The 13,444-nt window shown below is 60.9% G+C and overlaps 1 protein-coding gene across 2 annotated transcripts; it reads left to right on the plus strand.

The window, feature by feature from the left end:
• The first annotated feature begins 1,742 nt into the window (after window positions 1-1,742).
• CD40 (CD40 molecule) lies at window positions 1,743-7,822 on the plus strand. Of its 2 annotated transcripts, none has more exons than XM_039342429.1 (9): window positions 1,743-1,871; window positions 3,423-3,510; window positions 3,869-3,994; window positions 4,302-4,448; window positions 4,587-4,680; window positions 5,320-5,378; window positions 5,588-5,701; window positions 6,277-6,302; window positions 6,488-7,822. In XM_039342429.1, the coding sequence occupies exons 1-9, from the start codon at window positions 1,821-1,823 to the stop codon at window positions 6,617-6,619; spliced, it is 837 nt and encodes a 278-aa protein (XP_039198363.1). In that variant the 5' UTR covers window positions 1,743-1,820; the 3' UTR covers window positions 6,620-7,822. The 2 variants fall into 2 exon arrangements, with proteins under 2 accessions (XP_039198363.1, XP_039198364.1); XM_039342430.1 differs by having other exon boundaries at window positions 1,801-1,871; window positions 3,429-3,510.
• The last annotated feature ends 5,622 nt before the right edge of the window (window positions 7,823-13,444 follow it).

Genomic DNA, 13,444 nt, shown 5'->3' on the forward strand with positions numbered 1-13,444 from the left:
TCTAGTCTAACCCCCTCACCGGGCAGGACACCTGACACCATTCTGAACAAATGGCTGTCCAGTCTCTTCTTGACAACCTCCAGTGATGGAGCACCCACAACTTCTGGCATTATGTCGTTCCACTGATTGTCACTGTCAGGAAATTTCTATTTATTTCCAGATTGGCTTTCTCTCTCTGAGTTTCCACCCGTTGCTTCTTGTCCTACCCTCAGAAACTTCGGAAAACTAAGTGAATAAAAATAAAAAAAAATCTCTGCTTTTACCAGGTGCCGGTACTTGTTCCTCCTACAGCATTATTTCCTGAAAAGTTTTGTCACAAGCAGCTAGTCCTCAATCTAGTTACCCTCAAGAATTAAACCAGCTGGGACTGAGTCATTTAGGGTCCACCAGGAGAAACTTGCCTTGTGGCAAGATGGGCAGCAAACAAATTTAATAAATAAAGAAAAGTAACGCACAGGCATCTGCAGGTGGCAGGAGCCCAGCATGGCTGAGGAACTGGGGAATGGGGAGGGGCTTTCCAAGGCCATGGGGCCACCCACAGCCTCCCCCACCACCAGGGCCTTTTCCCAGCAGGCCTCCAGCCAAGCGTAACCCTGACTGGGGAAGTGGCCCCTGCTGGGGTTTTGAGTCTGGGATGGGGGGGACATTCCTTTCTACCCTGCCAGATGGAAAGCCCCAGGCCCGAGGGAGGGGGATGATTCCTCTGCTGGCTTTCTTCCTCAGAAGCAGTAAGAGAATTTGGGGTGCAGAATTTCACTGTCCCCTCCAAAGTGCCAACTTATGGCTGAGCATGCGCAGGGGGGGGGATACTGACCCTCCATGAAATCAGCCACTGGGCCGCCTCCAATCCTAAGCGGAAGGGACAGCTGTGGCCCCTTCAGCTGAGCTGGGGGAAAGTGAGTCCTGGAAAGGCCTTGGGGCCTTTAATCAGAATTGTTAGGTCAGAATTAATCAGGCTGTTAGGCAGGCTGCTACCCCCATCCCATTGGGGTGACTTCTGAAACCAGTTCAGGCAGTGGCGTCCAAGGGCAGCGCGGGGGTTCCCGGGACGCTCCAGCCCTCAGTTGGGTCCTCCTGGGGGCCAGCTCCGCTCTACCGCAGGGGCTGGCCGGCTGGGGTGGCCGAGCAGAGCCCCACACGGACGCCCCAACCCAAGGCCCCCTGCCCGGATGCTTAGACCCGCCTGCAGGGGGCTCTCCCCAGTTCTTTCGCCTGCGGGAGGCAGGCGCCGCTCTCCGCCCGACAAGCCGCGGCGTGGAACCACGACTCTCCCCGCTCGGAAGGCGCGAGGGACGCTTTGGGGAACTCCGGCTGCCGAGCCAGGTCCCCCCCCCCACTCCTCGCTCGCTTCGAAAACCAGCAGCCCGCCGCCCCCTCAGTCCCCGGCTGTTCTTCTGCTCCCGCGGCCAGTCGACGCCTGGCTTCGCAGGCAGCCCCGAGCCGGGAGGAGGAGGAGGAGGCAGGGCGCGACCCCCAGAGACCTCCAGGCAGCCCTATTGCTGCCATGACACGAGAGCTCCCCCTCTGGACTGGACGTCCCCTGCCCCACAACAACCCCGCGAGGTAGGCAAGTCTCGGCGCAAAGAGCCACTTGGAGGAAAAGGATGGACGAAGCGGGCGGGACTGGGGTTGCCTGCCGCGCCTGACCGACCTCGGGACTTCCCTCCGCGGGGAATTCCCGGTGGGCGGGCGGGCGGGCGCGGGGGTCGGGCACAGTACGGGGCCGCCCCTGGACGCTCGGCGCCCCGCCCGATGGGCCGGCGAGAGCCCCGCCGCCTATAAAGGGAGCGGGATGGCGGCGGCGGGCCGAGGCGGCGCCGATGGAGGGGCGACGGTGGTCGGCGGGGCTGAGCGCGGCGGTTCTGCTCACGGTGAGTTTCGCTTTCGGGCGGCTGGAGTGCCCGACGCGCCCCGGAGAGCCCCCGCGAGCCCCGGCTGGGCGTCACCCGGGAATACGAGCGCGGCCTGCCGCGACGCCCAGCCGCCTCCCCGCCCGAGTTCCCCTTTCGGCAGGCGGGCTTCTCCCGGCAGCCGGAGCCGAGCCGAATGGAGCCCGGGCGCAGCCGCCTGATCCGTCTGGCTTCTCCCCAGAGTCAGGATCTCTCCGGCAGGCTTGTTGATGTTTTTATCTATTTATCTCCCGCCTTTATTAATTTTTATAAATAACTCCTCCTTTCCCCACGACAACCCTGGGAGAGTCACTGGCCCACCCAGCCGGCTTTCACGCTTAGGGCAGAACTAGAACTCGGAGCCTCTTGGTTTCTAGACCGAAGCGGCTCTTGCTGGTCTCTGACCGGCCTTCTTGGTGCCTGGAGCCCCTGGCTTTGGCTAGCAGCCCCCTCGTCCTGGCTGGCTGGGTGGAACAAGGGGAGAGCGAGTCCCCCGAGGGAGTGCGCCTTGGCTGCTGTCTTTTGGCCTCGCAGAATTGTGTCCTTTTGTGTGCGTGTGTGTGTGTGTGTGTTGCCCAGCTTTGGGGGCTAAACCCCTCTGCACAAAAAACTCAGTAGTGGGGGGTTAGCCATGCTCTCCGGATTCTCCCCCCACCCCACCACCTTCTCCACACTCCCAGGTGTGTCCTTAATAGGTCTATGAGGCATCTGGTGGCTACATTCACACGTTCCCTTCATGGTTCTGTTTGGGGCACACGTAGCCAGAGTGCTGGTTCCTAGCCTTGTCCCAGTGCAGAAAAAGGAGAGGTAGAATGTAGTCCAGATTCCCAAAAGGGGGGGGGCTGCATTCCAGAGGGTAAAGCGTTTGGGGTTTGTTGGGGAGGAAGAGGCCCCTCCTTAGGGATTCTCAGAGTATTACCTTCTTACTACAATACGCAAATAGTTGCTTAGTTTGTCAAGATTTTTGTCTGTCGGTGAAGAGTCATAAAGGGAATTGCTCAGAAGAGACTTTCTTGGTTTGGGGGCCTGGCGTGACGTTCAGTGAGAGAAAGGTGTTGCCCCCGGGATGGGTACAGCCTAGATGCCACAAACTGTCGCCGGGGTCTGAGGTTGGCGGGTTGATGCCCAGAATCCCCGTCTGGGTAGGCTGGCTCCTGGGCCCAGGGCAAGGGGAGGCTGGGGAGGGCCGGCGTGGGAGCAGAAGCCACGTCAGGAGGCCCAGGGGAGACGCAGGGCTTTCCCCAGAGGTTGCTGCGGGTGGCGCTCTTCCATTGGCAGCCCAGCTGTGGCTCAAGCTGGTCCTGCCCAACGGCTTTGGGAAGAGTGAGCTTGACTCTGGAGGCCGAGCCGTGCCAGATCTGGGGCTGGCCCTCTCGGTTTCCCTGCCAGGTGGGGGGGCCAATCAGTGCATTTCCTGCCCAGGCTGCTCGAGCGGGAACTCGGCCTTGGGGGGGGAGGCCCTCGCAGGCTGAGGGAGGGAAGGGGGGGGGGGTAGATGCCTGTGTGGCCACTAATCGCCTGCGGTGTTTCTAGTTGCAGGGCCTGGCCTTCACGCAGGGCCTCAACTGCAGCCAGACGCAGTACCTGTGGAAAGGTCGATGCTGCAACCGATGCCCACCAGGTAGAGTGTCAGTGTGGGGCAGCTGTCTCTTTCCCAAGCTGTTTGTCATCCCTCCTCTCTTTTGGCCCACTCGGGGCAGTTCCCGAGCCCCCTTCTGCTCTGCCTTGGGGCTGGGGTGGCAGGAGGCCTCTTCCCTTCTCAGCCCAGCCCCTGGGGCTTCTCTGCCCCCTCGCTGCTGATGCAGAGACGGGCCCCTTGGGTGTGTTCAGCGCTGCCTGGTTGGGGCCATTTCCCCCTTTGCAACCCCCCCCCCGCTGGCCCCTCTCACGGTCCCCCATCCCCACAGAGAGCTGCCTCCAGAGCTCCTCGCCCAGCACGCCCCTATTCTGCTCTCTCTGTGTTTCTCGCCCTCTTGCAGGCCAGAAGGTGGCGGCCGCCTGTTCGGGGCAGTCCAATACGACCTGCAGCCCTTGTGAGGAGCACCACTTCCAGGACAGGTGGACCGGGCTGCCTCACTGCACCCAGCACCGCTCCTGTAGCCCGCGTGAGTGTGGCGGGGGGGGCTCCCTTTGCTCCCCGGAGCCATCCTGCCCAGCAAAGCAAAACGATGTACCCCTCTCCTTCCGTGGGGTCCTTGGTGCTCTCTGAGCTTGGCCGTTTCCTTGCAGACATTTTGTTACCCAACTAGGCAACATCATCCGTGGCAGCCCCTGAGCGTCTAACCCTGATGACGTTACTTAGTTTGGGTCACGAAACGTCTGGAAGAAAACAGCCGAGCTCAGAGAGCACCCAGGGGGGCCCTCGTGTCAACCCCCAGTTACAAGCGTCTGTTGTGCCCCCTCCCCTTTCAGAAGCTGGCCTGATTGTCTATCGGAACGGCAGCAAAGAGCGAGACTTCGTCTGCCGGTGCCAGGAGGGTAAACACTGTTCCAGCCACGAGTGCGAAACCTGCCGGCCCCACAGCCTCTGTGGCCCTGGGGAAGGGGTCCAACGGGAAGGTGAGCGCAGCAGCAGCCCCAGGGCCTCCAGTTTAGGTGGAGGGCTGGCCCGAGACCAGGATTTGGGCTGCCCTCTGACCTCTCGGAGAATAGGCCCCTCCCTGAAAGATTCAGTGGGAAAGTCTTGTGCTTTTCCAGGCAATCACCTGACCGACACCCTCTGCGTCCCCTGTTCTTTGGGCTACTTCTCCAATGTCTCGTCCTCCACAGCTCGGTGCCAGCCCTGGAGCAGGTAGGCCGTGGGGGGGACCCTCAGAGTGGCCACCGGCCTCTTGGATGGCCGGGTCGCCTGGCCCAAGGGAAGAGCAGGCCGGGAGGGAAGGCCACAACGTGCCGTCATTCGGGCCAGCGGCTCAGGGTTGTCACTCCTGCAGGCGATGAAATGGCACCCTGCACCCTCCGTCTGCGGCAGGCAGCGAGTGGCAAAGGCCCGGGCCCCGCTCTCCCCTCAGGGGCGCCCGAGCAAGCCGCAGGGCCACCCAAAGCACCTTGTGCCCTTGCAGGCCTGCGTGCAGTGTGGGAACAAAAAGGTGGCGGTGCACTCTGCCATCTGCCACCTGGTCAGCGCCTGTGGCTCCTGCAGGCTGGGCTGGTGGGTCGGGCAACCCTGGGGGCGCCCTGCATGGGTGCTCCCCCACCCCGTCCACAGACCTCGGCAAAGTGCAGTTGCGCTCTGTTGCTCTTTTGCTCAGAGTTGTCTTGTGAACCGCTCAGCTGGAACCCCTCAGGGAGGCCATTCCCCCTCCCCCCCAGCAGCTGCCTTGCCCTCGGGCCCCAGGGGAAGGAGGAGGGGGAGGATGCGGTGTGCCTATCCACGGGTGGGGTGGACGGGGGTGGAGGGCTGCCTTCTTAGGCCGCTCCATCTTCACAGATGCCAGGAGGGGCTGGTCCAGAAGGCAAAGGGCACGCAGGCAATGGACAACATTTGTGGTAAGCAAGGAAGCAGAGGCCACTCAAGGAATGGGAAGGGTGTGTGTGTGTGTGTGTGTGTGTGTGTGTGTGTGTGTGTGTGTGTGTGTGTGTGTAAAACCAGCTGGCAACTTGCCCCCTACCTGTTGCTTGGGGGGGAGTGAGAGGGCCCACAAGCCAGGTAGGGAAGCCCATTTTGGGGACTGCAGCAGGTGGTCTTATCCCCACAGAGGCACCCCTGTTGAAGACCCCCAAGGCCAGTCCGAGCCCCCTGCTGGTGCTGCTCCCTGTGGCTGCCCTACTGCTGGGGGCGCTCCTTTTCTTGTGGCATCGGCATGGCAAATGTGAGTGAGGGGGGGATGCTTGGGAAGGGAGGGACAGGCTGGAGGTGAGGGGGGTTGCCCTCCCTTGCCTCTGGCAGACCCCTCGGGATCCCGGCATTTGCAGCCTTTCTTGGACTCGGGGGTGGGGGGGGTGGCTTTCCCCCCTGCCTCTGGGGCTCAGTCGGTATTCTGTACCCCTCCTGTGCGGGCTCAACCCTCCCCCCCCGGCCTCTTACAGTGGGGAGGGGGAAGAGGAGCAGGGAGACAGAGGCCCCCAGGGGGAGAGCAGGAGGGCAAGGGAGGCTTCAGGTGCCCTTTGCTTCCCAGTCCAGCCTGAACCCCAACTTCATGCCTCCCCCCCCCAGCCTGGTGGGAGAGGGACTGGGCCGTGTAGGAGCCCAGCTCAGCCCGTTTGAGGTGAACACAACCTCTTCCACCTGCTATGGAGAGGGGCCCCCAGAACTGGGCCCCAGTGTCGGATCTGAGGAAAGGGGTGGCAGCCTCCAGATCCCTCCCAACGGGTTCAGCAGCCCAATGGGTAGAGCAGGCCTCCTCTGAATGGTCCCCCCGCTGATGTCTCCTTTCCTCCCGCCTAGGTGCTCGGAAGTGGCGTCAGGATCTGGTAGGTGCCCCTTCTCCAGGCCCCCCTGGGGGGAGGGGGCAACTGGGGCCAGACCCCTGGGCCAAGGACAGCACCTGGGCCTGCAGTTTCAGGAACAGCCCCACCGTGAAAGATGACGGGGGGGGGTCAGGATGGGGCCCGGGGAGTCCTGCCTGCCAGCCTCCAAAGGCCTGGTTCTCTTGCAGCCCCTCCAGGAGGCCCCGGAGCCCACGGAGAATGAAGAGGAGTGCTCACCCCCCACCCAGGAGACCCTGCTGGGGGAGCAGATGGGCATGCAGGAGAAGGAATGCCACCTCGCCCAGCAGGAGCAGGTCTGAGCAGGAAGCCATGTGGAGGCGAGGGCAGCTGCACACCTGGGCCGGCCACCCGCCCGCCCGCCTCTCTGCGCCCCACACCCGGCAGTCCTGGGGATGCTGTGTCCTGCCAGCGGCCTCCTTGGCTCATCTCCTCCAGAACCGGACCCCCCAAAGGGAAGGCTGGCAGGGCAAAAGGATCAGGGCCTTCCTCAAAGGGCCCCGGGCATTCTCCCCACCTGGATCCTGACACCGGTTGTACCAAGCTCTCTTCCTGGGAAGATCCTGGCCAACCCCTGGCAGGGGTCCTGGGTGGAAGCAGTGCAGCAAGGGGGGCTGGGCTGCCCCTCCTGGGGGCCCAGAGCTATTTCCCCCCATCGGCTGCAGTCTGCAGAGAGGAGGAGGTGGACCAGCCAGGCTGGGCTTGCAGTTGTTCCGAAGGCCTGTGTGTTGTGGCCTCCCAGATCTGGGGGAAGGCCGTGGGGTGGTCCAACAGGCCCTTCTCTAATCTGGGATGTCGCCCAAGCTGGGCCACCTCGTGGGGAGCTGCAGACCTGCTTCTCCCTCTTTCCCAGCCCGAGGGAGTGATCTGAGCTGGGTGCAGGTGGAGGAAGGTGGTGAGGAGGCTTCTGCCCATTTGGCAAGAGCAGCCTCCCAGGTGCCTGGGCTCTGTACTGCAGGGTGCCCCCCCCCTGCAAGACCGAAAAGCCCCTCCAGGGGGGCTTCTCTCTGCCCTTAAAGGGAACTGCAAACTCAGAAGGCTGAGATTTAAAATGGAGGCTCTGGGAGCCGAGCTGCACCCACTTTTTCTAAGAACCTCTCAAGGTCCGAGCCTCAGCCGGGGGAGGGGAGACTCCCAGCCCCCTCCTACCTCACCCAGATCTGCCCTGGAGGCCGAGATGACGAGCTGGCTCAGATGACGAGCTGGCTCTAGCTGAAACAGGGAGCAAAGGGGGGTGCCGAGTTCTTGAGAAGGTCAGTCCCCAAAGTCTGATGGTCTCCAGAGTAGGGATGCTTCCGCTTGACCGGGCGGGGGGGGGCTTTGGTAGGCAGCTGGCTCTGGTGTCCAAACCCCCTGCCTGGCAGGGCTGCAGTCTTGGGGGGGGGGCTCTGTCCTCCCTCCTCCCTTCCCTTGGAACAGCCAGATCAGATCAAGTTTACTCTCCCATGTGTGTGTTTCTCAGACAGCAGCTCTGTTGCATTTCTATAAAACTCTTCCTTTGTTAAGCACGTTCTGTTCTTGGGGTGATTCAAACTAATGTTGTGGGGAGGGGGGCAGGGATGGGGAACCTGCAACCCCCCCCCCCCGGAAGGTGCTTGGCCTGGAGTGGGTTTAGGAAGCCAGCTGTGGGCATCACCTCTTCCCCACTAGGCCAGCCGGAGTCGAGGGCACAGTGTGAACCAACAGCCACCTGAGAATGATGGGGAGGGGGCTTCCAGACAAGGCTGTTTCCTTTTTCTTGACCCACACAAATCTGGGAGGGGGAACAACCACAGTGCTGCTCTAGACTATGCGGACTCTTCCAGGGCCAGCTGAGTCACCAGGCAGGGACTTTTTCAAGGATTTAGAGTCACTGTCATCACATACACGTGCACGCGCGCGCGCAGACATTTCAATTGGCTTGATTGCAGGTTGGGCTTCCCAGCCCCCCCCCCCCCCAATCAAGAGAAGGTCCTGCCTTTCTCTAGAAAAAAAACCGGCCTGATTTACCAGAAACGGAAAGGCAGAGGAGGGCGCGCCCGGCCTCCCAGCTCAGCACGCCTCTCGTAACCGGGGGGGGGGGTCAGTTTGAGGAAATGCAACCGGCGGGGGGGGGCAAACTTCCCTCTCGGGCGTTTCCTGGGCCAGCCAATGGCGGGCTCTGCCCCCGGCCCTCCAACACCACCCCCGGCTGGTATCTAGAAAGGCTACGTTGGCGGAGCCCCTTTCGGTTGACTGTCGCCTTTCCCGACGGACGGCCGAGCTCGCAACCCCCCCTACACTTAACCGGGTGGAGCGGGCTGCGCGAGGACGGCGGGCAAGGCCGGCCCCGTCTGGGAATCCGGGCTAGCGCGGGGCCGCCGTCGTTGGGCGGCGCTCTTTTGCTCCGGGCCGAGGACTCGCTCTGGCCACTGGAGGGCGCCGGAGAGCCGCGCCGGAGCGGACCCGAGCGTGAGACGAGCGCGCGTGCTTTCCGCCGGGCTCCGCGGATTCCCCGACAAGAGGGAGGTCGCGGGCTCGGATCGGGCCCCGCTTCGGCTCCTCGTGGGGATCCTGCCTTACCGGGGTGGGGGGTCTTGTTCGCTGCCAGGCGACCCGGAGTTGCGGGGCACGGCGACCCTCTTCCCGGGTCGCCCCCCCTCGAAAGCGAGTGTCGGCACCTGTCCGCGCCGCCCCGGGGGCCCAATCCGGCTCCCCTCCTGCCCCCCCCCCGAGGGCAGAGCGCCGTTCCTGCCCAGCACCTTCCCGCCGATGGTGCCCGGGAGTCCGGGGTTTCCCGTAGCTCCGCCTCGCCTTCCTTGCTGTCGGGGCTGCGCTTCCGTCCCTTCGCCTGCCCGGGGACAACCGGGACCCTGGATTTGTGCCTGGATAGCCCCGAGCCCAGTGGCAGTTCCTGCTCGTTGAGGGGGGGCAGACTGAATTCTGAGTTGCCCTCTTGGTACCAGGCAGCGCCCCTCCCTCCTCCCCCAGCCATCCTGCGCCTGCTCCGGCCTTCTTGCGTCCCTGCTGGGCCAGGGCGGCCCTGTTGCCGAGGCACCCCCTCGCCCACCTTCCCAGCAGCAAGTGGCCAGCCAGAGAGATGGCCCCTGTCCCTTGCCCGCCAGCCTCCCCTTCTGTCGCGGAAGGCCAGTGGGCGGGTGCCAGCCCAGGGAGCAGGCACAGCTGCCAAGATGTTGGAGGGGGATTCCGGGAGGCCTTCGAGGTGAAAGATCGGGCCAGTGAGCGGCCTCCCCCTCCAGGCCACGCCTGGGAAGCCTGCAAGGGTTGCAGGTGGGCATCGGGCACCATCCCCTCCCAGATGTTCTCCTGGTCCCATCTTGCAGAGGGGCTCTCTCTTGAGTTGTGCTGCCTCATCCCCCCATGCCCAGGTTCCTCTCCAAGAGGGAATGGTGAGTGCCGCAGCCCAGCTGTAAATCGCCTGACGGCTGAGCTGGGTGACAGCGGCCAAGTGGGCAGATCAGCTGTTTTCTCTTGAGGGGCGTCTGCCTCGAGTTGGCTGAATTCCGGGTCAGAGCAGGCTGTTTAGGAACAGTTTTGGAGTTTGTTGTCGTTCAGTTCAGTTGCTAAGTCGTGTCTGACTTTTTGGGATCTCATGGATTAAAGCACACCAGCCCCCCCCCCGTCCCCCACTGTCTCCTGGAGTTTGCCCAAATTGCATCGATGACCTCATCTAACCCTCTCCTCCTTTGGCCTCCCGTCTTCCCCAACCCCATCAGGGTCTTCTCCAGTGAGTCCTCTTATTAGGTGCCCAAAGGATTTGAGCGTCAGCTTCAGGATCTGCCCTTCCAAAGGGCACTCAGGGTTTCCCCCTTTAGGATCAACTGATCGGGTCTCCTTGCAGTCCAAGGGACCCTCCAGAGCCTTCTCCAGCACCACAATTCGAAATTCTTCCGTGCTCAGCCTTCCTTAGGGCCCAATTCTCACAGCACACGTCCCTGCTGGGAAAACCAGAGCTTTGACAATACGGACCTGTGTCAGCAAGGTGACGGTTCCGCTTTTCAATATGCTGTCTTTAAGTTTGCCATAGAATTTGGAATTGCAGCCCTGCAAATGTAGCTTATTCAGCAAACAATGACGCAAAGGAGCTGGTGAAGAACATCGTGTTTGATGTAAATCCAGTCATTGGAAAGAGGCTTTGGTAAGCGGGGGGGGGGGAGATGAGTCGGGCTGCAAGAAAAGCTTAGGGGCCAAGAATAGCTAACCAGAGATGTTGGGGTTCAGCAATGGACAGAAGACGGGGAGGCCAAGCACGGCTGCTGGAGGGGCCCCTGGTGCAGAAACGCCTGTTGGGTTCTTTTTCTTCCAACACAGTGAAGCTTTGGGGGGGCGTTTGGGCACTGTGAATTCAGTGGCTGTTAATTACCTTGTTGGCTTGTTTAAACCAAAGGCGGCTTGCCCTTCTGAGGACCTGCCATTGCCTGCCTGCCAGACAAATTTTGCATTTGGCACTCTCACACCCAGATATATGTGTGCACACAATTCTAGGTTAAATAAAAGCTAGATTAAAAGGTCCGTCTATAGGCAAGTGGAAGGCTGCAGGTTGCTGATTTGCAGGTAATGTAGCTGTAGCTGTGTGGCTCTTTCCCTCTCCCTCCATCACTGTCCCTGCCTGCCTGCCTGCCTCCCACAATGCCAGGACTTCTGCCCTTTGAACCCCCAGAAGAGGCCCAGGAATGCGAAAACAGCTGATGGCTTTTGGTCCTCAATCCACAGCCACGTGCCGCCTTCTAAGGACAGATCGGTGTGCACCACCGCCAAGACAAGGGGAAAGGCAGCCATCCAACAGAGAGAGCAACCTTTTTCTTCTTCCTTTCCCCAACAGAGGGCGCCTGGCCTGAGCCCCCAGCCCAGAAAGCTACGAGCAGATGACAGAGACTGCTCCAGGCTCTTTCTGCCCCACAGGAAACCCACCAGTGGAGGCTGAGGGGTCCCCCACTGCAACCCTAGAGAAAGGGTTCCACAGAGGTGCCCAAAGCAAGATGCCCTCCCCCTGGGTTGAAGAGGAGCCTCCCCCGCTGATTGTCTGGAGGAGGGGAAGTGGAGGCAGGCAGCACTCATGCATTGCCTGGGCTCTTCCTGGCCGTGAGACCAGCTGCAGATGGCAGGCCTGGGGATTGGGCCTCATCCCTGGCTTGGGGGCTGCCTTCCTGGGAGGAGGGGCTGCCTCTGCATCTCGAAACCAGGTGGGAGGAGGGCAACGTGGTGTCCTCCTTTGGGAGCCCCCCCCAGAGCAGGCCAGGGAGGGTGGGGGCTGCTGCTGGACCTCAGGGGCAGCCCCCCAGCCAGAGCCTCCTTCCCCTCCTCCTTGTTAGGCTGTCAGCCCCTGCGGTGGGTGTTGGGGGAGGTCTGATTGAGTGTGACTAATTATTCACCCGCCCAGCCTAAGTGGGAGGGTGAGGGACAGAATCGCTCGTTCTGAGGAGGAGGAGGAGGAGGAGGAAGGCAGGGAGAAAACAAATAGAGGGGATGGCAGCGCAGCGGCTCCAGAGCTCCCCGGAATACAAATTACAGGATAAAGTGACTGGATAAATCTTTGTGCCATGAATGAACTGTGCAGTCACTTACTTCTGTCCGGCTGTTATTAGCATGCGGTGAGAAATTACTTCCATCTCGGCTCTGCTCACCTGGCCCCGAAGCCCTGCCCTTCCCACCCAGGGGGAAGAGAGGGAGAGGGCTTCAGGCCTTGCTCTGGGCAGGGTCCCTGGGCTGCCTGCCCCTCGGACCTGGGCCTCCTTCCCAGGCCAGGCGGGCCTCAGCAGGTGGAGAGAAGCTCAGAGGTGGAGAGGCAGCCTGGCGGCGGCAGCTGCTGTCAGGGAATGCCAGGGAGGCCCCTGGTGCTCCCTCTTCTGCGGGCGTAACCCACACAATGGCCGCAGGCTGAAGCTGGTCCTCAAGCCAGGTCAGCTTTGCATCCCTCCCCAGAGACCAACCCCACCCCCAGGACAAAGGGGCAGCATGGAAAGCCCAGGCAGATGCCCACCGTCCAGCAATGCCTCTCAAGGGTCTGGCTAGAACAAGCTGGCCCGGCCCTCCCCGAGGAAGTCTCAGGGGCACCTCAGGCTGCAGAAGGGACCACAGTTAGGAGGTGGGGGGAGAATCCCAGGCAGTTTCCCAGCATGCTTTGTGGCCTGAAGAGTTCTTGCCTAGAGGAACCTCAGACCTAGTTCCTCACCCAAAATGTGGATTTGGACCGATCAGAATAGAACTGGAAGGGACCTTGGAGGTCTTCTAGTCCAACCCTCACTCAAGCAGGAGACCCTGTACCATTTCAGACAAGTGACTGTCCAGTCCCTTCTTAAAATCATCCAGTGATGAAGCACCAACAACATTTGAAGGCAAAGCTGTTCCACTGGTTAATTGTTCTCACTGTCAGGAAGTTTCTCATATTCCAGGTTGCTTCTCTCCTTGATGAGTTTCCACCAGTTGCTTCTTGTCCTGCCTTCAGGCACTTTGGAGAATGGCTTGACTCCCCCTTCTTTGGGGCAGCCTCTGAGATACTGGAACACTGCTATCATGTCTCCCCTCGTCCTTGTCTTCATTAAACTAGACAGACCCAATTCTAGCAACCGTTCATCCTATGATTTAGTCTTCTTAAAATAATCTTAGTTGCTCTTCTCTGCACTTTTTCCAGTCTCAGCATCTTTTTTGTACTGTGGTGACCAAAACTGGAAGCAGGATTCCAGGTGTGGCCTTACTAAGACTCCACGTGATTTTGATTCTGTGCCTCTGTTGATACAACCCAGGATTGTATTAGCTTTTTTTAACTGCTGCCGTACACGGCTTCTTGGGGCACTCTTCCTGTACTTGGCACTTTAGCCATGTTGGTTTGCCAGCCACCAAGCCTGATGATCCTCCATCCTTGTCCTCATGTGGTGATTCATGAGCCTCGCACCTTTTGTCTTGGAGGAGCAATCCTCTCGTGTGAGGAAGTGGACATCAGTAAACACGTTTGTCTTTCAGGGGCTGCCACCCCTTAATTTCTGCAGGAAATCCTGGGCCACCAAAGGAAGACGCCGTGAAGAAGGAAAATGGAAGGCTTGTTTATGCCCAGGAAGGAGAGCAGCCCTTTAATCATCAGCCCCCCCCCACTGGCCCCCCTGTTACTGGCTCCTTTTCCTAATGGGGGGACCCCTTTCAGGAAGAAAGCC

The sequence above is a fragment of the Crotalus tigris genome, unplaced genomic scaffold (genome assembly GCF_016545835.1).
Source record: "Crotalus tigris isolate CLP2741 ecotype Arizona unplaced genomic scaffold, ASM1654583v1 scf7180000017791.1120302, whole genome shotgun sequence".
Lineage (NCBI taxonomy): Eukaryota > Metazoa > Chordata > Lepidosauria > Squamata > Viperidae > Crotalus > Crotalus tigris.

What these genes read in the sequence shown, in the direction of transcription:
- CD40 (XM_039342429.1), top strand. Translation starts at nt 1,821, where the DNA reads ATGGAGGGGCGACGGTGGTCGGCGGGGCTGAGCGCGGCGGTTCTGCTC. An exon ending in GCGCGGCGGTTCTGCTCACG is followed by an intron (nt 1,872 to 3,422) that starts GTGAGTTTCGCT and finishes CGGTGTTTCTAG; the next exon opens with TTGCAGGGCCTGGCCTTCAC. An exon ending in CTGCAACCGATGCCCACCAG is followed by an intron (nt 3,511 to 3,868) that starts GTAGAGTGTCAG and finishes GCCCTCTTGCAG; the next exon opens with GCCAGAAGGTGGCGGCCGCC.